Source organism: Ceratotherium simum, chromosome 24, assembly GCF_057802395.1.
Source record: "Ceratotherium simum simum isolate JZ-2026a chromosome 24, ASM5780239v1, whole genome shotgun sequence".
Lineage (NCBI taxonomy): Eukaryota > Metazoa > Chordata > Mammalia > Perissodactyla > Rhinocerotidae > Ceratotherium > Ceratotherium simum.
The window spans coordinates 40,844,658-40,870,960 of record NC_141923.1 but is presented as its reverse complement, the minus strand read 5'-3'; the positions used below and the strand labels follow the sequence as shown (position 1 = coordinate 40,870,960).

Genomic DNA, 26,303 nt, shown 5'->3' with positions numbered 1-26,303 from the left:
GTGTGGCCGCCTCCGGCCAGGGCCTCTCCCAGATGGCCAGTCAGGGTCTCCAGCCCACCTCCTAGGGTGGGAGAGAGGGCGCGGGCACTCCGGCCGGCCGCGCGGATTCCCTGCTCCTCATCCTCCTCCCCGCCTTCCAGCCCTCCCCGGGCCTGTCTCCCACGCCTCAGGTGTCTGCTTGAGCTAGGCCACGAGCCCTTCCCTTTGTGGCCTGCACCCTGGTGGCCTCTAGCCCGCCCCGCACCTCCAGACCCCGCGCAGCAGGGAGCGCGCTCAGAGCGCGGCCAGCCGGCCGGCGTGGGGCTCCCCGGCGGCGCGCGCCCGGCCACTGACCGCCCGCAGGGCCCGGCCCCGCTGCGCGCCACGCCCCCGGGCTTCGAAAGGCGCGGGAGCCGGCGCAGGGTTCCTGTGCGCTCAGAGCCGGGCGGCGCGAGGCTCCTGCCCGGGATGCGGCGGCGGCTGCTTCCTGGTTTGAAGCTCGCCGAGTGGGGGAGAGCGTGAGCCCGCGGAGGCGGGGGCAGGACGAGAAGCAGGAGGAGGCGGGGGCAAGAGACGCTCGGGGCTGGAGCTAACCGGACGGGTCGCTCCGGCTCTCCGGCGACAGGAGCTTCCCGGCCCTGGAGAAGGGGCGAGTCCCGGGCGAGCCCCCGGGGAGTGCCGCGCGCTCGACAGGGACGGTCGGGCTACCCCGGCCCGCTGAGGGCTCGGCGCCGGGCTCCCCTCCTTTCCACCTCGCGAGGAAGGGAGGCAGGGAGGGAAGGAGGGGAGGGGAAGGTCCCGCGGAGGAGGCAGAATGGCCGGTCGAGGGGGTCTGGGGCGCTGCTTTTCCCAGGAGCTGCCTCCAGTCCTGCGACTGCCGCGAGGGCTGGCCTGAGCAGGGGCTCCAGGCTCTCCCGCTGCGAGGCAGCGCGGCCCCCCGGGGCCGGGGCACAGGCGCCGGCATGTCGTCCGGCACCATGAAATTCACTGGCTACTTGAGGGTCCGCATCGGCGAGGCCGTGGGGCTGCAGCCCACCCGCTGGTCCCTGCGCCACTCGCTCTTCAAGAAGGGCTACCATCTGCTGGACCCCTACCTGACTGTGAGCGTGGACCAGGTGCGCGTGGGCCAGACCAGCACCAAGCAGAAGACCAACAAACCCACGTACAATGAGGAGTTCTGCGCCAACGTCACCGACGGTGGCCACCTCGAGCTGGCCGTCTTCCACGAGACGCCCCTGGGCTACGACCACTTCGTGGCGAACTGCACCCTGCAATTCCAGGAGTTGCTGCGCACGGCCGGCACCTCGGACACGTTCGAGGGCTGGGTAAGTAGCTGTGACCCCTCCCGGTTGTGTCCACTTGACCCTGTCCCCCCCCCCCCCCCCCATTTTTCAAAACTCGCCCGAGACCCGCTTTCCCATCGTCCTTCCGAGCTCCGCGGCGGAGGAAATTCCCTCCAGACTTTGGTCCTCGCCCAGGTGGCCGCGGCACTGGTGACGCGACCGCGGTGGGTGTGTGAGGGCGCAGGTGTGTCTCCAGGAAGCCTGCCTGGACACGGTCCTCTTTCGGGGTGGCAGCTTGGGCTAACGGGAAGTTGGAGTGGGGGCGGTCAACCCCCTTTGCCGACTTTGGGTAAGGCGCCCAAACTCTCGGCAGGCGTGTAACACGCAGGAAAGGCAAGGAAGGTCAAGCTTTTCTTAGGAGAAAGCCATACATTCTCGCAAGTATTATTCATAATGTTTATGGATACGTGTTGGTTCAGCTGCTCAGACGTGCACACGTGTTTCGGCATGCAGATCCATTACGTCCCAGAGGTACATAACCTACACTGGCAGGGATCGCAGTGCCTGGGTCTGCACGTTGGCAAAGTTTTATTGTTTAGCAGTTTTCCAAGGAGATGAGGTTTACATGTGTTTGCAAGTAACGTCAGCAGTTCACTCTCAGCCTGAGAGGTGTGAGTCCTGCAGTGTGCGTTTCTGCTGCTCTAGCTCTGAGCTGCGAGAGCTCCTCGGTAGTTTGTGAACTCCCTCCTTCCCCCCTTGCTCCCCGCCTCACCTGCTGGTGTCTCTGTAACAAGTAGTTACCCGCAGTTTCCCACTTGCCTCTGCTTTTCGCCTAGTTCCCATGAGGCAAAATTTCTGTTGTAAATAAATTAAAATTTCTAGAGCACGCTACACAGTGCTAAAATGCTTTTGCTTCTCGATCCTCATGTTGTCTTTGTGATGCAGTGTTATCCTTCCCACATTTATAAGATGGAATGATAATTATAATGAAGTGGTCTGGTTTGGCAAAATCGAGTAAGCTGTTTGAAGACTCAAGAGTTTAATGGTTTAAGTTCTGGAGAATATCAATTTTGAACTCAGAGTGTGAACAGTATTGAAAACCTGTTTGAAATTAACAAGTGGTGGAATCAGATGGATAATAATGAAGACATTTAGATATTTATTTTATACTTTGAGGAATGGATAATTTTACCCTATATTCTCTAAAATTACAGATGGCTTGTGGACCTATCCCTTTCTTTTAAATAGAAGTAAAGAAAACCTATAATGACTGTTTAACTGTATCATCAAATTATATTGAGTTAATTTTCCTTCAGCCAAACTTGTTTTATGAAATTTAGAGGTGGACTGAAGAGGAATGGCTAAAATAAAGTTAAAGACTTACATTTTTATCCTGTGAATTTCTGGATAGGAAATAGAGGTGAGTGCAGGAATCCAAATAGATTATTGAATTCGTATCTGAATAGGAGTTAGGTTGGGCAAAACTCTAGAGAAACTAGGTTCTGAATGATGGTGGTGCAGACCCGCCGGCGGCTATTAGAAGCATATCTTCGGAGAGGGAGCCTAGCGGGCTTTTTCTTACCCGTAGTCTGCACACTTGAATCACATGGGGAGCTTTAAAAAATCCCTACTTTTAAATACTCTAGATAAGAATCTGTGGCTGTGGGACCCCAGCATCAGTACTTTTAGGCTCCCCGAGTGATTCCAATGTGCAGTCAGGGTTGAGAACCTGTGGCCTAAGTGAAGACCAGGAGATGAGGTCTGGAAGAAGCATAAGTGTGGGAAGATCCAGGTTCCCTGAGAAGGTGGGGGTGTAGAGCTGCTTACTGTCCCACTGGATGAACAAAGCCTTGAATGTAAATTAAATTTCTGTATCTGTAATTGTCTGAAGTAATTGTACTTAGATGTTTAATATAACCCACTGTTGGTGTTTTGGAAAACGTGAGTGTTTCGTAGAATAGATCAACATTTAAATGATCTTGAAACCAGTGATGTGTCACGCATTTATATTCAGTTAGGGAGGCAGAGATTTTTTAAAAAAGCTTTGGGTGTTTTGAGACTGTGCGTATAGGATAGATAGAATGGGTAGAGTGTTCCCTTTCTTAATTTTTAAGAAAAATCTTAAGAAAATATTTGGAAATATATGGAATGCTTGTATTGGGAAAGATTCTTTATAGATCTAAAGGTAGTTTTGAAGTTTAGAATTACAGAAATATTTACCTTTAGTATATGAAATTGAAATGTGTAGTTTATTCAGACAGTTACAAGTAGAGTAACTGAATTTACGCCGCAATAAATTTGTGTGTTGCAATTGGAATTACACATTGCTGAACTTGAACAAACCTAGCGACTTAGTTTTTGCTAGATCATGAGAAGAGACAAAAACAGAAGATACTGTTATCATTAGAATAAAACAAAAAGGTTGTTATGCTTTCTGGCTTAACGTACTTTCTAAGTATCAAGAAGATAATCGTTAACATTGATTTTGTACTGATTTTGTTGATATTACCTTCTAAGCCTGTGAGAGGAAGGGTCAGGTCTATTTTATGCACTGTATTCCTAGTACCATGTGCAACGCATGGATTAGGCAATCGAATATTTCTTTCCTGACTAACTGTTATTTTATTTAATCTATGTAAAACCCAAGGAAGTGGTGGGATACAGCTAAAGAAGTTCTTAAAAGGAAATTCACGGTGTTAAACATTTAAATTAGAAAAGATCTCAAAGACCTAGGTTTACATCTGGAACTAGAAAAGAAGAGCAGATTGAACCCAAAGTAAACAGAAAAAAGGAAATTGTAAAAATAACTGAAGTCAGTGAAGTAGAAAACAGAAACAATAGAGAAAAATCAATGGAAGAAAAAGCTGGTTCTTTGAAAAAAATTGATAAACCTCAAGGCAGAACGATCAAGAAAAAAGAAAAGAAGACACAAATTATCAATATTAGGAATGGGAGAACATCACTGTAGATCCTACAGACATTACAAAGTAATAAGAGAATATTATGAATAATTTTATGCCAGTAAATTCCACAATTTTAATGAAAGGAACAAATTCCTTGAAAGATGCAAACTACCAAAACTCACTCAAATAACTTGAATAGCTGTCAAAAACCTTTCACAATGCAAACTCAAGGTCCCAGATGGCTTTGCTGGTGATTTCTATCATACATTTAAGGAAGAAATACAGTAGTCCCTCATTATCCCTGGGGGATTGGTTCCAGGACACCTGTGGATACCAAAATCCATGGATGCTTATATAAAATGATGTGGTATTTGCATATAGCCTATCCACATCCTCCTGTATACTTTAAATTATCTCTAGATTACTTATAATACCTAATACAGTGTAAATTCTATGTAAATAGTTGTTACACTGTATTGTTTAGGGAATAATGACAAGGAAAAAGTCTGTACATGTTCAGTACAGATGCAGCCATGGTAGGCTTTTCTATCTGTGGTTGATTGAATCCGCAGATGCGGATACCGAGGGCCGACTGTATTGCCAACTATACACAAACTATTTCAGAAAAAATGGAAGGATCCCGACTCATTCTATGAGGCCAGCATTACCTTTATACTAAAACCTGATGAAAATGTTACTGAAAAATAAAACTACAGACCAATTCCCTTCATGAACATAGATATAAAAGTTCTTAAGTTTTAGTAAATCAAATCTAACAAGATAGCAAATAGATAGTACATCTGGACCAAATGGTGTTTAGCCAGGACCGCAAGGTTGATTAAACATTTAAAAATCAATTAGTGCAATTCTTCATATTAACAGAATAAGAAAGGAGATCCATATGATCATCTCAATAGGTATAAAAAAAGTATTTGACAAAATTCAATATCTATTCATGACAAAAACTTAACAGATTAGTAATAGAAGGGAACTTCTTCAACCTGATGAAGGACATCTGTGAAAAACAGGTAGCATTTTAATGATGAAAGGATGAATGATATTCCTCTAAGATCAGGAGTGGCACGGGTGTCTACTCTTACCACTTCTGTCCAACAGTGTATTGGAAGTCCCAGTCAGTGCAAAGGGCAATTTAAAAAAATAAAATACATACAGATTACAAGTAAAACTGTCTGTATTTGCAGACAAATGATTCTAGAACATTCTAAGACATCTACAAAGGGCTACTAGAACTAATAAGTGAGTTTAGCTAGGTTGCAGATCCAAACCAATATGCAAAAATCAATTGTATTTCTATATACTATCAGTGGACAATTGAAAACTGAAATAGAAAAATACCACTTATAAGAGCATCAAAAATATGAAATGGAATAAATTTGATAAAAGATATGTAAGATCTATTCACTGAAAATGACAAAACATTGCTGAAATAAATTAAAGATCTAAATAAAGGGAGAGAGATGCTGTGTTCATGAATGGGTTCATGAAAGATTCAATATTGTTAAGACCTCAACTCTTTCCAAATTGTTCAGTAGATTTAGTGCAATAGATTTAATGCAGTCCTAGTCAAAATCTTAACAAGCTTTGTTATAGAAATTGACAGACTGAATCTAAGACATGAGAAGGACCTAGACTTGTCTAAGAATAATTTTGAAAAAGAATAAGTTGGGGGACTTATACTATCTGATTTCAAGACTTACTGTAACACTACCATAATCAAGATAACGTAGTATTGGAGTAAAGAGAGTCATATAGGTCAGTGGAATAGAAGAGAGTCTAGAAATAGATCCACACATATATGATCAGTTGATTTTTTTTTTTTTTTTGACAAAGATGCCAAGGCAATTCAATGAGGAAATAATAATCTTTTCAACAAGTGTTGCTTGAACAATTGGATAGCCAAATGCAGAAATATGAGCATTGACCCTTACCTCACACCATACACAAAAATTAACTCAAAATGGATCATAGACCTAAATGTAAGAGTTTAACTGTTAAAACTTCTATTAAAAAAATAGGAGAAAATCTTAGTGACCTTGGGTTCAGCAAATATTTTTTAGATAGGACATAAAAAGCACCAATTATTAAAAAAAAATCAAATCAGACCTTATCAAAATTAAGAACTATTACTTTTCAAAAGACACTTAAGAAAATGAAAACACGGCCACAGACTGGGAGAAAATATTTACAACATCTAAATCATACAAAGGACTTGTAATGCAAGTATATAAAAGAACTCTTACAACTTAATGAGAATAATAGTCCATTTAAAAATGAGACAAAGATTTGAATAGGCACCTTCATGGAAAATAGCAAATTAAAAAATGCTCAAAATCATTAGTTATCAAGGAAGTGCAAATTAAACCCAAAATCCACTGGAAAGGCTAAAATTAAAAAGACTGACCATACCAAGTGTTGGTGGGGAAGTGGAGCAACTGGAACTCTCATATACTACTGTGAGGAATATAAAATCCTACAGTCATATTGGAAAACAGTTTGGCAGTTTCTTAGTGTTAAACATATACCTACCACATGACCTAGCTACTCTTAAGTATTTACCAAAAGAAATGAAAACTTTTATACAAAGACTTGTACATGAATGTTTATAGCCACTTTATTTGTAATAGCTCCCAAACTGGAAACAACTCAAATGTCGGTCAACAGGTGAATGGTGAAACAAACTGTGTATCCACACAGTGGAATGCTACTCAGCAATAAAAAGTGATGAACTCTTGATACAAGCAACAATATGGATGAATCTCAAGATAATTTATACTAAGTAAAAGAAGCCAGACAAATAAGAATACATACTGTATGATTCCATTTAGGCAAAATTCTAGAAAATGGAAACTAGTTTGTAGTGACAGGAAGCAGATCAGTGGTTGCTTGGGAATAGGGGTTGGAGGTGAGGGAGAGCTGGATTACAAAGGAGGCACAAAGAAACTTTTAAGGGAGATGAATCCATTCATTATTTTGATTGTGGTGAGGTTTCACGGTTATATACTTATGTCCAAGCTCCTCATTTTAAATATGTGCATGTTTTTGTATGACAATTATACCTCAATAAAGCTGTAGGAAAAAAACAATGAGGATTTATTGTCCCTATTTTACCAAAGAAGATGTTAAGTCAGTAAATGACTGAATTAGATTTGAGCCAAGGCTGGCTCTTGAAAATGACTTTGCCTCTTGAGTGCAGAAAATATAAAGCATAAAAAAAACCCCAAATTCATTAAATATAGTTTCTGATTTTTGGACACAGTCTCATTTTCTAAATTATCACTTGTCAGTTTTTTCTATTTCTCCTAGAACTTATTTTGCATAATTTCTTGGACTTCTGAAAACCGAAGGTTTGTCTAAATTAAAACCTTATTTCCTTGTTTCACGTATTTGCTCTTTATTTGCTGACTTTCCAAATGGGGACTGGCATCTAATACTTAATGCAGAGCATGGAGACAGGAGGGGAGGCAGGAGGAGCTGGAGGCTGCGTCATGGAAAGACCTTGGCGTCCCCTCAGGAAGGAAGGACCTGCTTGGCGGGATCCCAGGCTGTTTTCCTGGTTCAACCCTCCTGAAGACATTCTGTTCCCTGAAGCCCTGGAGGGCTGCTGTCTCTCAGCTTCTCAGTGAGGTACCTGTTTGGTAGTCCTGTCAGGTGAAGCAGCCAAGTTACCACTGGGCAATCGTTGATTATCTTTTCCCTTGATTCCTGGATCCAGGTGCATGAAGTTATAGCATTAACATTCTTCCAGATTCATTATCTAGTGGTTCATTCTCTTTTGTATCTTTTGTACGCTTATTTATTCTCACTGGTTTTTTTTTTTTTTTTTTTCTGAGCTAACTGGTGAGAAGTGTCTAACACTGACTGATTAACTCACAGTGTTCAGGGGAAAAACATATTTTAGCATCTTTAGGGAGTATTTTTTTCCAGTGTCTGGGATACATCGTGTTGTAAGTTTCATTGTAAGAAGGGTGCAGCAGTGGGGCTGGGGGCTACTCATCATCCAGGTTGTGGCTCAGATGTTTCCCCCTCAGAGCATTTTCCTGACCACGTTATTATCTTGTCACCCTTCTTTGCACTCATTACTCTCTGAGATTGTTTTGTTAATCTATCTGCTTATTGTACCTTCCTCCTTTAGTGAGAGCAGGGACCCCACCTCACTTATTCATTGATCTAAACTCACCACCTTGAGCAGTGTCCAGTAGGGGTTTGTTGTTGTTAGTGCCGTTGAATGGATTCTGACTCCTAAAGACGCTGTGTACAGCAGAGTGGAACCCTGCTCGGTCCTTTCGTGCCATCCTCTCACTTTCTGGTGCTACATCTGGCAATGCTCTGCTGCTCTTCATAGGGTTTTCATGGCCAATTTTTTTCGGAAGTGGGTGGCCAGGTCCTTCTTCCTGGTCTTTCTTAGTCTGGAAGCTCTGCTGAAACCTGTCCACCATGGATGACGCTGCTGGTATTTGAAATACTGGTGGCATAGCTTTCAGCATCACAGCAACACGCAGCTGCCACAGTATGACAATAGACAGATGGGTGGTGTGGTTCCCTGACCGGGAAACGAACCTCGGCCACGGCAGTGAGAGCACTGAATTTAACCACTAGACCACTTGGGCTGGCTCCAGTATGTGGTTGGCATTAAATATTTGTTGAAAGAATGATTTTATTATGTGATTCGGGGGCAAGTAAAGTATAAGTACTTTGGGAACATCTTTCCTTAAACATTTTATTCATCTTTCTAAAATAAATGAAAATACTTGGGGAGTGACCATTACTACATTTGTTACAGTGTCCCTCGTTTAAATCAATTAATGACATAGCAATATATGTTTGAAAGACCCGGCCTGATTTTTCTGCGCTTTGAATACAGTAATAGATTGAAAACTGCGTATGGAAAATTCCTTGCTTTTGCTTCATTTTAAAAGACTGGTTTTTTAAACTTGTTAATACATTGTAACTTCGTTCACTATTAATTTGTGAGCCCAGCATGTTAAATTTGGGGCACAAGCAAGAAATAAGCATTTAAAGGTTACACTTCGACCTTGGAGAGCTAATGATGTTGGCGGGCAGAGTATGAATCATTTTATCTTATGCAACTCTTGGTACAGTTTTAGTATCTAGCAAGTGTTCAGAATGGTGACTAGTTGTGGTAGTAAAAGTACAGTGCGTTTTTATGAGATGGGTAGCATTTACTTAGAATAAGAGAGATGCCTTGGATTTTCTGTAGTCTCTTTTCTACTTTATAAAACAATTGACTAGATCAGGTTCTCCTTTTGTGTTGACTGCTTAGCTCTCTTTTGTTAGAATATGATAAAACTGAGGCCTGAGTGGAAACTCAGTGCCTGACCACTCTTTTCCACTCTCATCATTGCTGTATCCAAAATGACCTTTCTCAATTGCCAAGCTGACAGTCATTCCTTTGCTTAAAACCATTCGGTGGTTCCTCCTTGCTCTTTGCTAAATCATAACTGTTTAAAATGGTATAGAATGTTCTCCACGGTCTGATCCCTGATTTTCTCTTGGGCCTATTGCTCACCTCTCCCCAACCCACACTGTGTGCCCCCGCCACAATGAGCATCTTTTAATTCCTCAAGGGCTACCTTGCTAATTCCTACTTGTGCTTCAGGTCTCATTGTAGACATCACTCACCCAGAACACTTTCCCTGACATGCTAAGTCTGGGTTTGGTCCTCATTAGTGTGCCCTCAGCATCCTGAGATTGCTGTTGTCCACCCTCCCCTGCATCGTGAACGAATGGACTGTGAATGGATTGGGCTGTCTTGGAAGTGTGTGATATTGGTCAGAGAGAGTTCAGGGTGTAATAGTGTGGGTGACTGACTAAGATTCATCCTTTCTGCTCCTGGGGTAGCTACTCTAACAGACTATTCATATTTCTATATGAAATGCCAAGCCCTGGGTGAGCATCCGTCCACCATGGAGCATGTCCTCTGTGCCGGGCACTGTGCTTTATGCTGGAGAGGCAAGTGGACAAGACAGACGTGGCCCCTTCCTTCACAGGCCTTGCGGTTCCAAGGGGGTGAGAGATTGGAGGGGGAAACCAACAACCAGGAAAGTAGAACAGAAGTAAGTACTGAGGTGCTGGTGAGCACCTGATTTGAGGAAATCAGGAACATTTTCCTGGAAGGAAAACAGAGAGCTGATTTTTAAGGCCCCAGCATAGATAGCCACAGGCCTGCTTCAGTTAAATGACTGTGAAAAATCATTCCTCAAAAGAAGAAAAGGAACTTCTGACCTGATAATGCTTTCTAAGAGAGATATCACAGATGCCCTTTTGAAAGGTAAATGTTCCTGACCCGTAGAAATATTTCCATCTTTGGAAAGTTGGGGGGGGGGTGGATTAAGTTATGATGCCTGTGAACAGATGACCTGAAGGAACATTTGACTCCCAAAGGCAGAAAACAGTAACACCCTGTTTGAACCATCAAATATCCTAAGCTTGGTACAGATCATAAAAGAATCATAGATGTTGAATCAGGAGGGTCATCTAGTTCAGAACAACAACAACAACAAAAAGCCTGATAGCTCTTAGGCCCAGGGACACTGGGCAGATGTATTCATTTGGCAGAGATATTTTTGACATTGGATCTGAAGGCATTTAGTTCTGTGGTGCTCTAGTTTGTCACAGACCCCACCACTCCCTATTATAAAACCAGCCCTCTCAGCTCATCACCTGCTTGGTCCTGGAAGATTTTTGAGTTTTTGACACCTACTATAGCTCAAGCCTTTGTTTTCAGAATTTGGGAACCAAAGCTCCAGCCAAAGCATTACTGTTGCCTTAGCTTGTGTGATGTGTGAGAGACACACACACACATTTAACATGTATATGTAGATATACTTATTTAGATATATTTAGATTTGTATTAATTTATAAATACATTAAATTAGATGGATATTTATTTACATATATGTATTTGTGTCCTAAAATTTTAGAGGAAGCTGGCTTATTAGTAAATATATGGTGAGTTAACTTTAACTGCAAATTAGTATTGCATTAACTACCCCATTAAAAAAAAAAAATCTCCCTTTGTATTTCATTATACAACTTCCAGCAATATGTAAGTGCTGTGCTATAATGGGAGTCAGGAGAGCTGGGTTCAAGGAGTGGCTTTGCCACCTATCAGCTGTGACAGGCAAGCCTCTATGTATCAGGGTCTCAGTTCCCGGGTTTATATCATGAGGGGGCTGCACTAGAATATCCCTAAGGACTCTTCCATCTCTGAAACATCTGCCTCCAAGTGTTAGGCCGTTACATAGTTTCTTCTCTTTTGGAGTAATTGGTTTGGTTTTAAGCAGTCAAAATGAATTATGTATTATCAAAGTGAGCAACTTTGAAGAATTAAATTGGTCCAAATCTAAATTTCTCAGGCTTAGAGAGGATTTAGCTCATGTCTAAATGACTTTTAGCATTGATAGTGATGTTGGTGTTATTTCCTTGGCTTAGACTCAGCCTTAAGGAATTACAATAGGTCCCCACTTCAAGCCATGCAGTTATATTTCTTGATTTACACTAATGGGCTCCTTGTTCTATGGGATGGATGTAAGTTATGTCCCTGTTACCTCGTGTCAGAGAGAGACCGAGAATCCCACTGTTTGAGCTTTTGCTAGAAGCCATTCTCACTCGCATGGTAATTAATGCTTTGTAGTCCCAAAGTGTCTGTAGCCACCAGTCTATATAGCCACCCTAGGTGATGACAAATACTATAAATGACTTGCAGGACAGACGTTTTAATTAGTTGGAGGAATGAGCCCAAGGGTATTGGCTATCATAGTTTTTAAGTGCTGTACTGAAGAATTTTACGAGATGGGAATTTTTTGTTGAGAATCGTGGTACTATTCGGAGAGATTTATCAAGATTGTTATGTTAGTGTGTTTCTGTGGCACCAGTAAATTAGAGCAGTGATTGTCAAAGCACATAGGACTTTTTAGTAGAAAGACCACTTAATAGAAGACTCACTAGCAATGTTTTTATTATGTGATGTCTTCTGGAAAGTTCCTTTGATTTTACATAAGTTTTACCCTGGTACACCTTTGACCTTACAGGGAGAGAAATGCTTAAGAGGTAACCAAAGATGTCTAGTTTGTGCTTGTGGTAAAAAAAAATTAGGAAATTTGCCAGGGGATAGAACCATGCCAACATGAGCCCCTCATAATTACATTAATGAAATAAGTCATATGGGGCCAGCGTGAGCATGTTCTAGACCTAGCTCCTGTTCTCCAAGTGTTTAAGCCGAAACCACAAAGCTGCATTTTCATTGTAAATTGTGTTTATCCCTATACTTATATAGCCCTGTTTCTACATCTCTCTCAGAGCTCTTGAATATAATGTCATGCCTCTGTCCTCACATTGGGCTGTGGTCTTCTTGTCTGTGATGTCAGAGGGCTGGGCAGCCTGAGCTGTGTGGCCCCTTTCAGCATCGGAGTTATGTGGTCCTAGTTATGGTTGCACTGGACAGTGAAAATTCTGCTCCCTTCTGAAGTACCTTCTGGAGACTGTACTGCTGATACTCAGATTTGTTTTAGACTCTGAAATTATTTTTGGAAGAGTACACAAAAGTCAGAAATATGTTAGCGTAATTCCCTAAACAGAATGCATTTATTAATTTGTGGGCTGTGGACCTCTTAAATGCTTTAATATATATTATATTCCTGTTGTTTCATCATAGTATGGAAGAGTTGAGAACGGACTCTCAGCAGGTGCAGTGCTTCTGAGATGATTTTTGAGCCCTGGACCCTTTTAGTGATGATGAAAGCTATGGACTCTGTTTCTAGAAAAATGCACGTATGTGCAGACTGACAATACGCTGGGAACAGTGTCACCAGATCAGTGGTCCCCGAAGCCTGAGTGTGGACACAGGGCCTCAGGTTAAGAAACACCAATTGAAAGGTGTCAAAAATAAGGCTTTTATTAATTCTTAATTCCCAGGGCATGGTTCTAATATTTTCTATTGTATTTGAGGACATTTTTACTTCAACTAATTATAGGAGACAGTTAACTAGTAGAAAAGAGGAGATACAAATTTTAGAGAAAAAGATATGCTTAAAAAATGTGTTCTCACTTACTTCTGGCACCTGGTGAAATATACTAGATGATGACCCATTTTAGGACATATTTGGTTGCGTTATTTAGGTATTTTCAAAAGCCTTTATTTTTGAAAGGGTTTCTTTGAGGTTTGCAGTAGACGAAAAGTTTTAAAAAAAAACCATAAAACTAGGACAGTTTGAGTGACCTTGGCTTGGTATTTTTTGTTAATATAAACTTTTCCCCTATAAAAAGAGAGAGGATTTAGCTGTATACTTAAAACATTTACCCTTCTTTTGATCAGTACTGGGCATTATGGTGAATCACTGTGTCTGTCCAAGACAAAATGATGAAATCAGTGGTGCTTGTATGCTCCTCTCGCCCTGTGACCCCCGGTCTCCTATGGCCTGGGTCCCTCTGACCCAACAAGACTTTCTGGTCTTCTCTTGAGTTCCAGCTCACCTTGATGACATCTTGGAAAACTACCTGATGATGGTAGAAATTGAGCTGAATGGAGGTCGTCCAGAGCACAGCCCCCTAGCTAGTCAGAGGTGAAGCTAGACTCAAGCTCTCTGGATTTCAGTCCAAGATTCATTCCCGACGCTACCTCAGTGTGTGGTGGAGGCAGCAGGAAGGCGGTTCAATCATTCCTAGATCTTTACTGAGTGCCTGCTGTGTGCCCAACTCTGTTCTAGGTGTTACAGATAGGGGAGAGAACACAACACCCAGAATCTTGGCTCTTACAGAGCTTCTGCCCTAGCATGGAGTAAGCAAGCAAACAAGTGATTATGAAAATAACAAATGGTGGTTAGGTGCCAAGTGGAGAAATAAAACAGGGTGATGTGATAGAGTGTGACAAGATGATTGCTTTACCTGGAGTGGACAGAGAGGGACTCACAGAGAGAGTGACATTTTGGCTGAGACCCAAGTGACAGGAAGCAACCAGCCATGTGAAGATTAGAGAGAGAGCATCCCAGGCAGAGGGAACAGCTAAGGCAAAGTCCCGAAGGTGGGAACAAGCTTGACGTGGAGGAACAGACAGAAGGTATTGGAAGGAGGGTACGCTTGGTGTTAACGAGTTCGGCGTGTCACCCCAGCTCTGCCATGATGAGCAAGTCCCTTAATCTCTATTTTCTGCTCTGGAAAATGGTGCTAATATTAGCTACCTCATACGATGGATGTGAAGATTAGATTTAACACATTCAACGTGCCCAGCACAAAATAGGCCCTTAAGAAATGGTAGCTTTGGTTACTTTTAATCTCCCGAGAAAATTAATATTTTAACAAGGGCCTTCTGCAAATACTCATGTTGGCCAAGGAAAGACATTCAGAAGGTTGGATTTTAGACAGTGGGGGTGACGATGTAAAAGTTTCCTGGGATGGGGTGGAGCATAGTCTTGTTGGTGCCCCTCAAATGACATAGAAACATCTGCTCACTCGCTGGTCCTCCAGCATCTTATTTTCCAGAGAGAGAATGGAGAAAGGAAACAGACCACTGTTGTTTATTTCAGATTTTTGAATTTTTGAATGATGTGTTTATAAGTATTAATGGAAAGTTTTAATACTTAGAGGGATAGGATAATTATGCTGCAGTGATATAATTGATAGGGCCCCAAAGTGTTTTTATTTTTTTACAAAACTAGAAATTTGTGGATGAGAATTGATAGACATGGTGCCAATAATCATAAAGGAAATAAAACCTCAAAAATTATGAATAACTAGATACAGTTGATTCTTGCTCACTATTGAAAGCTTATTTACTTTATTGACTATAATTTTGTGAATTAAATCTGGATAATTTTGCCTATTTTTAATAATTTTGGATAATGCCTATTTTGACATCTCCCTGATCTCCAGAATATTTCTGACCTTCCCTTCATTATCCATTTGGTCTGTGTTTAATGTAAAAAGACACATTAGCATTTGCCTAAGCCACATAAATTAGGATGCAGAACCTACAATTACAGAGTAATAGTACACAAATACAGGCGTTGAGGAATATTTATTGGACAACTACCATAATTATCAGTGCATCATAGTGTGGTGGTTGGGTGTCAGCCAGATTGGGGTTCAACTATTAGTTCTGCCTCTTATTAGCAGAGGTCATTTAACCTCTGCAAGCCCAGCTTTCTCATCATAACGTAGTACCTACCTCACACGGTTATAGGAGAATACAGTGAGGACTATGTAAACCCTCTAGCACAGCGCATGACACATACCACTGCAGGAAAGTTATCTGCAGTCTCACCATCACTGCTCTACCCCAGTGCTTAAGTATGAAGTCATGGGCCTAGCCTTTTCTGAAATTAACTCTGAAGACAGTCAGACATTTATTTACATAGAATTTTAGAGTTTTTAATTTTAGAGAATTTAGTTTAGAATTTAGATTTTTTAGAATTTTAGACGATTTTAGAAGGGATTTTTGAGTCCAGACTTCTTATAGTTTTTGCTTTTTATTTAAGATTCTGGAATTTAATCAATAAGATGGTTACTGGTGGAAGAGGAGCTGGTTTCCTTATCCTGGATTCATAGGGATTTGGGGTAAGGTTTGCACTTATGTCCCCCCTGAAAGATCTTGCAAGGAATATGGGGAAATGAAGCTGGATTTACTATAGCTACAATGTTGGCCCAAGTCAGTTTATGGAAAACCTTGAAATTGAGTCTGTTGGTTTGCTCATTCGATATTGGACAAATAGAAGGTTCTGAGCATGAATAACCAGAAAGAAGTAAAGCTACAGTATTTAGTTGCAAAAGACTTCAAAAAGTCCTTTAACTTGTAGTGGCAAAAGCTGAAGTGAGCACTTCTATTGTTGCAGTCAAGGGAAATGATGGTAAATAGCCTCTTTCAATTGGCATTAAAAGATATTTCCTTGATTTAAGTTTGAATATCTAATCATTGGATGGGAATTATTGTCATGCTTTCAAGGAGGAAAACTAAAGTTTCAAAAGTGCATCATTTGAACTTGTGGATTTATGGATGAAATCAAGGGCACCAACAATTTTGATTTGGTTTGCAGAAGATATGAAATTTTATCCCCTAATTGACTCATTTTGAAGGTGATTACTTCTAGTTTTATCTGTTGACTGGATACTTGTTTGGGATGCTAGATCATTTACAACTGATTTTAAGTTTGAGATTTTCTGAATTGTATATTTAATTTTTCAGAACAAAGTTTTCACTTGCTACATAGTAGGGCCCAATGGCGGTGGCCTTGATGTTTAGCACAGCCTTGGTTTTGGTCGTCAGAAGCCTTAGTTAGCTCTTTGGCTGCACAGAGAATATATTGTTCTTGAGCCTCCCTGCTGGGCCTCCTCGCCTTCTTGCCTCGCACGTCCTGTACCTGGGTTGCGGTTGTGTCGATTTGCTGGGGTGCCGCTGTGGCAAACGTCTGGGGTGAGTGAGAATGTGCTCGTGGGTGTCTGCCTTCACTTTGGCGCTGACTGCTAGTTTCAGCCCAGTCCTTCTGCCATCTGGGTGAGCACCAGGGACCCTCAGCCTCCCTGCAGCCCCTGGCAAAGTGCCCTGCATGTGGTGGGGATTCAGGAAACATTTGTAGAATGAAGAAATTCCTCATTGTTCTCATGTTTTGAGTCTGATTCAGGATTCAAACACTGTCATCTACTTTTGCTAAAAGATTTTCTCTTAAAAAAATTCATATTTCGGATATAGACATTAACGCTTGTGTGTGTGTGAGTTTAAGAGCAGCCTCAGGAGTAGTTTAGAGAGAATGAATATGCCAGTGTGATTTTTATTTCCTTGATTATTTAAATAAGTGTAAAAGGTATGTCAAAGGACTAGCTGAATCCCAGGTTCCCCAAATAAAATGTTAACTTTCCTTTAGGTGATAAGAGATGGTTTTCAAAATAGGAAATACTGAGCTACTTAAAGCATCTTCTGGCACACCAGATGTCAGGAATATATTAATGACAGCCCGCCCTTAGGAAGAACAGGACACCAGCAAGGGGTATAAACTAGATCTGGTTTAGCTGTGACCTTGAAGTGATAGTTGCCATTTAAGCTTATTATTCTTAAAATATCCCATTCTGGCAAAATAAATGACTCCTCAAGTTGCCTCATTAGGACTCTAGTGTACATTTTTCTTTCTGAACTGAATTTCTCATTGTTGACTCCTGCTGTAATTTGGTCCTATTGAACTCGTGTATGTAGAATTTTGTTTTAAAACAGGAAAAATAATGATTCTGAAAATCGTTCTTGTCAAGATATTAGAGTCTTTCTGTTAATATTATTTCCATTAATATTTTGAAGTCAAATTACCTAGTGACAGTTCTGCTTCAATGAAGCTTACATTAAAAGAAAGAAACTGACTGAGAGAATTGGAAGAAAAAATCATGAAGTCTCCCCACTCTCCTCGAGCCCACTTGCCTTCTCCTTGGGCTATTATTTGGAAGAGCTCAGGTTAGAGTCAGAGTTATAATTGGGGAGAACTTGTTTCCTAGCACCCAAATAATTCTCTGTAGGCAATTGCACTAGTGTTCCAAGAAACCTGAAGCTGACAGGTGTGAACTTTCCGCCCCCACCTGTGGCATATCCCCTTCTGCAGCCCTGCTGTCCTGCTGCAGGCAGTCTTGAGATGAGGTGACCTTCCTGTGCAGGCCCAGCCCTCTGCTTGCTGGGTTTGGGTTCCCTCTGTGTCCTCCCTGGGTCAGGCCTTCCCTTTCCGGAACCTTCATCCTCTCCTTTCCTCCTGACACTTTTCCTTTAGAAACAGAACCAGATGTCTCAAACACTCAGCCTCCCCAGCCCCCACAGAACAACCACCCAGCCCTCTCCTGGCCTTGCTTGCTTCCCTTTTGAGGGGGAGCTCAGTGTCTCCCTTTCCCTTCTCAGCCATTGCCGCCTCATTCATTCTTCCTCCTGATGCAGGCTGGTTTCTGCTTACACCACCGTGTGGATAGTGCTTTGGCAAACCCCAGGAATGACCATGTAATTGTGTCACTTCTTATTTGTCTTGTTGGCTACCTCCTCCATGAGACTCTTTGCTGATTCTGTGTTTCTCCAGCACCTTCTGGGATCTTTAGTTTTTTTCAGTTTCTTTTTGTACCTCTTTCATCATCCCTCAATCTCCTTAAATATTAGTGTTTCCCGGGTTTTGTCTTTATAGTATTGTCTTTCTCACTCTGGATGGTCTTTTCTGCTTTCATGGTCTTAGCCGTATTACGCATTTGCCAAGGACTTCCAAAGTTTTGTCTTCCATCTTTGACCCTGAGCCTGATTCCTGCCTCTAGGACTGGGCGGGCTCAGGGCAAAGGGTTTTATACCCTATGTCCTTCAATCCTCACAACAGCCCATGAGGGATGAGCAGGTCCCATGGTACCTGCCTTTCCTACCTGAGGAAACGGTGGCTTCCGGACATCCAAGAACAGGTCCAAGATCTCACGTCTAATATGCTTACTGGACAGACCAACTTGATGTCATTCAGGCGTCTCCAGGTCAACATTGTCCACAATTAAATACCCCATCTTTCCCTTTAACCTGCTTCACCCATTTTCCCAGTCAGAACTGGTCTCACCAATGTTTGTTCACCTAGGCATCATTGTGGAATTTTCTCTCTCCCTCACTTCTTTCCCCATTTCAGGCAATTGCTAAGTCCTGCTGAATTGGCTTGCTAAATACTTCTTGAGTCAATTTCTTCTTTTCCATCAGCACCATGCTTGTTTAGTCCCTTGTCATATAGATGGATTGTTGCAGTAGCCTTGGAGCTGGTCTCCATGAGTTGAGTCTTACTTTCTCAAATCCATCCTCCACAGAGCTGCTTGGATGAGCTGTCTAACACTCAATCCTAACCTCTATCCTGCTAGAAATCTTTTAAAGCCTTCCCGTCGCCTATAAAGTTCAGGCTCCTTGGGAAGATTCCCAGTAGACTGTCCCTTGCCTACCTCCCCCGTTATCTCTCTCACATCTTCTTGTCTCCAGTTCATGATCTAGGTACACATGAGCAAATTAGGTTTTCTTGCTTCTGCTCCTGTCTAATTTGCTTCATTTTCAGTACATATTGGGGGGGAGGGCAGGTATTCCTTTGTAATTTGCATAGAGGACTTGCTGTGTAACGTTAGAAAAGACAGGAGGAGAAAGGGAAGTTATATAGAAAAAATGTCACTCTCCATGTAACCACAAACATGCCCACAAACAGGCCTGAACGCACACATGCACATACCAATACACACTTCCATGTGTCAGCTCCCAGCATTCACTAACCACCTGCTATGGCCAGAGACCACGTTAGGTGCTGGAGGTCACTCACCCTGTCGTGGGGAAGACAGCACAAGCCCACTGTTTCATCGTACAGAGTAGTTGAGTTCAGGAATAGAAATGTGTGCAGTAATGGAAATGGATGTTAGAGGATTACAGGCCTGGGGGTTCAAAGAGCACTTCCTGGAGGAGATGGTATCCGAGTTCAGTGTTCAGGTGAAGTCAGTATTAACCAGGTTTAAGGTGGCACAAACCCCTTTTCTCATTTCCCCCTCAGGGATTTGTATTTTTTCCATGGACTTTTCCCCGTGTAGGTCATTTTACCCAGGGCTAACAACACTTAAGTGCTTTTTAAAAGCAAACTGTACTTGGTTCATCCCATTGCCAGGAACTTGCTTCGTGAGGGCATGGAGTTTGTCTTGGTCTCTGTTTATCCCCAGTGCATGGCCCCGGTAGGTGCTGAATAAATGGTTGAGTTGGACGCCTTGAGGTGAGGGGTGAGAAAGTGTTCTTGTCTTTACCCTGGAGGTGGTGAGAGTCAGTGTGATAGTTGAGGCCTGTGTGGGGGTGGCCCTGTGAGGCCCTAGGCCTGGTGGCCTGCCTCTGTCACGTAACTGGGCTAGCTCATGGGAGGGGCCGAGGGCAGTCTAGATGTCCAACTCTGTTCTGAGCATGAGCACCAGGCTCCTGTGCAGGTGAAGGGAGGGGCCTTTTAAAGGTTAAACTAGTAATTAAATGTAAGCAGAAGGATGCTGCTGGTGGAGCTAACTCATTTATTAGCATATAATATGATCAACCTAACTCATATAAATGTAGGTTATTGTGGTTTGTCCTTCCTAGCTGCAGACAAGCCTTGGAGAGATGCCCTTGATTATGACTTAGTCAATGAGAAGCTGCTTGAAGATCTGAAAATACTGGAATATATCATATCTGTAGGTTTTATCCTTTAATCAGTTATAGATTTTTATCTCCATATGTGTGAAGTTAATGATTATCTTGGCTTGGGCTCTGAATGATCTGCCCTAGACCCACTGTTCCACTGGGCTTCATCACTGCATACTGTTGGTGTGAAGTCTTTGTTTTGTCAGAGGCCCATTTCCACCAGAAGAATCGCACCGTAAGTGTTTCCACAGGAACTCTGCCCTTCGCCAGTGTCATTGTTGTGGCTGTACCCACAGGGCGGAGGTGTTTTAGCCCTCATTGAAAATGCAACAGATCTTTCCATCTCTCACTGCAAATTTTCCAGTGTGTTCTGGTCCACTGTGGAGTCTTAAAACCAGGTTTACTGATTACTACACGATAACTGATAATTAGATGTGTCAGTGATCCATTGAAGACTAGCATCCGGGAGGGTCGCTTAGTGTTTCTGTACCAGTCAACGTTAGACAATGCCTTGTAGAAGCTGTGGTTAAGGTCTAGGAATTGTATAGCATCGCTGTCAAGACAGCCAGGGAAGCTTTACCTCTGGCTAAGGCGATAGCTTCTCCATGGATCAGCAGATATTGTTCCAAATGAGTCAGTTGCTTCTCTGGTTCCTCTCACACAGACTTCTTGACTTTTCTTTTTTCCAAGTGCTTACAGGGTGGCCTGGAACAGTCTACTGTTAACTGGACTTCACATTTACTACCTGGTTGGTGTTTATTGTGGAGCAGTTGTCAAAGTGATCAGTTATTTGGATTGATAAGTCAAAGGAGTGGCTTGGAGGCTAGTGTACTGTCTGGAGAAAGGGTTAATGTAACTCCAGTTAAGAAATTAGTGAATCTCAAATGATTATAACCCAAGTGAGAAATCTTCCAAAAGAATGGCCCTTTAGAGAAATAGTGACCGGCTCATTGAAAAATAAGACACTAGACTGAAGAGAAAAGACTTACGTGTTCAGACCAGTTGATTTCTCTTATAAAACTATGAAAGGACTAGACTCTATAAGGAAAAGAGGGTCTTATATTTTATTGGTGAGATTTTCATATGTTCTGGAGCTGTGATATAACAGGGACTAAACAATGCAGGGAAGAATGAGATTTCTTTAGACTTTTATCTTAAACACAGAACGTATATCTAATGTGCAAAAGTAAGACCTGGCCTCTTATTGTAATCAAGCAATATTTTGAGTAACATTCATTGTGTAATAGCACATGACACACTGTGAAAGTATAAACGTTGGTGTAAAAAATACATATGAGTATGAAGATGTTTAAAAAGAGTTTTTTCCATAACTTTTTTAGGCTGAAATGGGTGGAATTATATTTGGCACCAGGAAACTGATCCGGATTATTTAGAACAGGTGTTTTCCAGGTTCCCCTCTTCGGTGTAGAAGCACAGCCTGACCCTTGCCCTTCTCCTGGGTTTAGGGTGCTGATTGTCAATTGTTAAGTGTAAGCCTTCTACCCCAGAATCCCGTCACCTTCATGCTGCATGGAGCCTGTATTTGTGACAGTGGCTTTTTTGAGTAGTGACTCCCTTCTTCTAGTAATCTCCTCTCATCGTCCTGAAATGATGTCCGTGTGCCTTTGGAACACCATGAAGCCTGTCGTTTGAGGGACACGGCTTGCCCATGGGCTTGGGAAAGAACAGGTATGGCCTTGGTTCAGGCCATCGATGAACCAGTGATCTCTCAGCATTCCCCTAGTTCTGAGAAGTCTGATGTCAGCCACATCCTCTGCCAAGGCTGCTGCTTCATGACAGTGGATGTGTAAGAAGAAGGGGAAATAAATATGAGAGACCTAGCCCCACCAAGCCCAGGGAAAGTGGGTCAGGAGTCGAGTTAGATGGTGCCTGGCACTTTTCAACCACATCAGTATAGAAGTGTCTTGTGATGCAAACAGGGACAGGCCAGAGGGTCCATTGTGTGCCAGGTGTTTCCACGAAAATAATCTGTTGTGTGACAGGTGTAGCATGCTGCAAACAGGGATTTTAGTGACAAATTTAATCCTTTTTTTTTTTGGTGATTTGTTGAATGAAGTGCTTAATGTTTGTAAGTAACTTACTCAAGAGAAAAAGAGCTGGTGGAGAGTGCTGGATGGTGCTGTGTGAACAGACCTGTTCCTTTCAGGCCTGCAGAGCCAGCTGTGGGGCAGTCCAGCAGCTGCAGGTACAGCTCGGGTCTGTAATCAGCAGGTTTGTTTGTGAATGAGATAGTCACGGTGGTCACTTTCAGGTCTGCTCTGATGACAGTACAGACCCTGCTGATCTTTGCCTGGTTGGTTTTTTGTTTGTGTGTGACTTCTAGAAAGTCCCTCCTACGGCCTGCCTGTGTGCCCTTCTGTTTTCACCAGATCCAGATTGCCAGCTCCTTAAAGATAAAGGTGCCAAGGAAACTTAGAGATCACCTAGGACAAAAGATATATATTTTTTAAGTCCCAGTGACCATCCTCCACTCTCAGTTGAGTGATCAAGACCAGGCTCGAATTGCTTACCAAGTGTCTTACTTCACATGATAGTTTTTCTGTTTCCACTTTGAGAGAGTGACCCTCTCAGTCTTGGGAAGTGCTCATTTCTGTTCCTGTCACAATGCGAGGCTGCACACTCATTCTCCCTCAGTTCCCTTTTCTGGTATATTTCCTCACACATCATTTTCCTCTTGCCACTATTTTTAGGGTTGCAAGTCCTAAGATATTCATATATAGATGACCTTCTCTCTCAAACTCTTTTCTAGCGGGCACATTTGTGGAGAACATTCTCTTGCGTCTTCTGTCATTTGTGGGCCCTTTAAGGCTAGCATGAGCAGGGTGTTTTCAAGTCTTTTGTAAGAGTCTCCACTTAGTGCTTAATCCTTCCAGACTATGTAGGTTTTAGACCTCAAGTGAAAAAAGAGGGGCTTGCCTCCCATGGCCGCCAGTTAACTTTGGCCGCTACTTAGAAGTAGTGTGTCATTGTATCCTTTCCCCATCCATAGACTAAAATCAGATTGTATGTGGAGACCAGGTTGACAGAGCCTCAGAGAGTAATTTGATGGCAGTGGAAATCAGATGTGTACTGTGCATGTCGAAGGGGATAAATGATCCTCCACCGTGAGTCTCAACTTGTTCTTTCTACCCTAGAATTCTGCTGCAGTGTCCAGAGGGAGCAGAGAAGTGAGGAATGGAGGAGAGTGGGGGGAGGATAATGCATAATAATGGTAGGTACTCAGTAAGGGTTAATTAGGTGTGAGGCTGAGTGCTTCACAGGCATTAACTCATTCAATCCTCAGAATACCTTTGAAATATATAGATTCTCTTATTAACCCCCTTTATGAGGCAGCTGAGGCCCAGAGAGGGTAAGATACTGGCCCCAGGGAGGTGGTGGAGCTAGAGTTTGAATACCTGCATGGAGCCACCAGGCTGCATTACACCTGCTTCAGGTGATTGATATGAGGCAAAACCAAAAACTTTGAGATGAACTCCTGTTTGCCTTTTAAGGGTATATGTCTCTTAATTCTGATAAAGTGCCAGAGAAATTATTAAGGGTTTAAGAGTTTATGGGGGTAGGAGAGGAAGAACACATTCCATGTGCTGCGTGTGCTTCTGCAGCAGGTGACAGGTCTCAGATACCACAGTGCTTCCTCAAACTGACGTGCCTGTCTTAGCAATTGCATGGGTGAAGTATCAAATGATCACATAGCACAGATTTGATTGACTTCTCTGGGATTTATCTCCCCTCAAACATTGCACATGCTATACATTTCTTCTGCCTTTAATGTTATGCTCTCTTAATAGAACAGTGAATTACTGGGTAAAGTCACAATGGAATTTATCAGCACAAGCATGCTGCATGAAGTGTTGGGTACACCCTACAAACAGTGACTTGAGGTAGTCAGTGGAATTTCCAGTGCTTAAGGCTGTAGCCTAAACCAGTGGCCTTTTTTTCCCTTTTGAGATATTTTAAAATTAACTGTTACTTTGCCAGTAGATTCAACAGTTTATTGGAGCAATTATTATGTGTCTGAGTTGTGTTAGACATGGGACATGCAGAAATAAAAAGATAGGTTCTCTGCCCTCAAGGAGCTTATCTTGTGGGGGAAACAGATCCATAAATACTTTTAGGCACCACAAATTTTATTTTGTGTGTCTGATATGGCCTTAATGCAGAACTCTGTAAAGGAATAAAACTTTCATGAGCAAAGCAAGCATAAGCAAACATTTCACATCTTTCTGCCTATGTTTTGTGAACCATTCTATTAATGTGGACTTGATTTAAAGTCTACCTGTGGTCCTGGACTGCAAACAGCCATTATAGGAATGAACATTCAGATGAGTTATTTTTCCTAAGCGTTACAGTTCTCCTCATTCATCTTCTCATTCCATCATTAGGTAATGACGTTGATGTTCTCACAGTCATTTTTAAGCCCAGTTTGGGGATGGCTTAGGAATTTTACCATATGTGTACTTGGGCTTGTCTGCTGCCTCTTGCTTTATAATTTGTTCACTAGCGATTCTATTGTTTCTTTGAGTCCCTTTGAAGTTGGATGGTGAGGGGTGGGAATTGGTGGGGAGAGGAACAAATGATAGGTTTTCCCAAAATTATGAAGAGATTTTGGTGTAAATTGAGGAGAGGCTGTCGTATCGCTGCTTATCTAAGGTGGTTTGATTTGTGTCTAGCTAAAGGAGAGAATCCTGATCTAGTTTAAGAATGTAGTTTTTAAAAATGCAACTACTTTTTGTTTAATTATTTTCCTTGGGGTCGTGGGGATGGGGTGTTGATTAAAGTGATTTCGTTGTGCTAGTAATTTTTTTCTGATTGTCTTCCAGGCTGCATGGAAAGTAAGTGTCAGCACAGGTCTGTCCATGCTGTCCTCGTCCTCCAGCTGCCTTCATCTGCTTGTTCCCTGGCCTTTGTGCCCACACCCAGGTGGATCTTGGCCAGAGTACCTCTCGCCTGCTAGGTTAAACAGTGGTGTTTCTGGGCCTAATGCAGTTGAGGTATCTGTAGTTTATTCTGAAATCACAGTTTTCTGGAGGTTTGTGCTTGTAGCTTGGATTTATTTACCCCTCAGTTGTAGTCAGTGTTAGCTAGAAGCCATGGGAGGTAAGACACCTAAGGTAGGCCCCTCAGAGAGAGATACTGGGTCCTTTTTCATCAGAATTTGGTTAATAATGCTTCTGCTGTTTTAAACACCAGAAGCCTAATATAAGCAGTAATGAACCTCATTAGTAATTTATATTGGCAGATCTGAGGTGTTAGATATTAAAACTGTCTTACACCACGAGTGTTAACTTCAGTTAGTGAAATATCCTCAGGGTGAGGGAGGATACAACCAGGGTGAGGGAGGATACAACCACCTTCTACCAAAATAGAAAGGAAGAGAGGACCCAGAGTTATCAGGGATTAAGCACACTTTAATGAGCTTGGCTGGGGCAGTGGGTTGAGGAGAGGGAGTTAATAGGCCTGGGGAGAGGAGACTGTGTCGCTGGTTTCCCAAAGCTGATTCATCCAGGGGCCAAGAAAGCTGTAGAAACCCACAGGGGAATTCCTCAGTTCCTTTCCATTCCTCTTTCTGATATGATCTTAGTCCAGTTTATTTGGTGGCTAGTCTTCCGGTCTTGTCAGCATTGATCTGTTTTTACGTCCTCCTCAATGGCAGACTGTCCAGTTGGTGTTTTTGGGGGAGGGTGTCACAGCAGAGCAGGGTGCCATGGAGAGGACTGATTGCCTGTATGTTTGGGCGAATTGTCAGGGGCTCACCCTGCTTTAGAACGCTCTGGAGGTGTGGGGCTGGAAAGTGGATTTGGAGTGAACAGAAGGAAAGGGCTGGGTGGGTGAAAACATGAGGCCTTTGGAGCCATGTGTGGCATCTGGAGAGGTGGGAAGTGGGACAAGCTTTGTTGGCAGATGGAGGGAAACAAGAGCTGTGCCTCTACCTCTGATGTGTGGGCTTTGGATGAAGTAAGCCAGTTTTCTGCT

General features: G+C 42.6%; 1 protein-coding gene across 1 annotated transcript in view; it reads left to right on the top strand.

Moving 5' to 3' along the window:
• Positions 1–572: 572 nt before the first annotated feature.
• PRKCH (protein kinase C eta) overlaps positions 573–26,303 on the top strand; it is a 219,105-nt gene continuing 193,374 nt past the window's right edge. Inside the window, exon 1 of the mRNA XM_087448406.1 lies at positions 573–1,304. Coding sequence (XP_087304532.1) covers positions 942–1,304 — 363 coding nt within the window. The 5' untranslated portion in view covers positions 573–941. The remainder of the gene's footprint in view (positions 1,305–26,303) is intronic.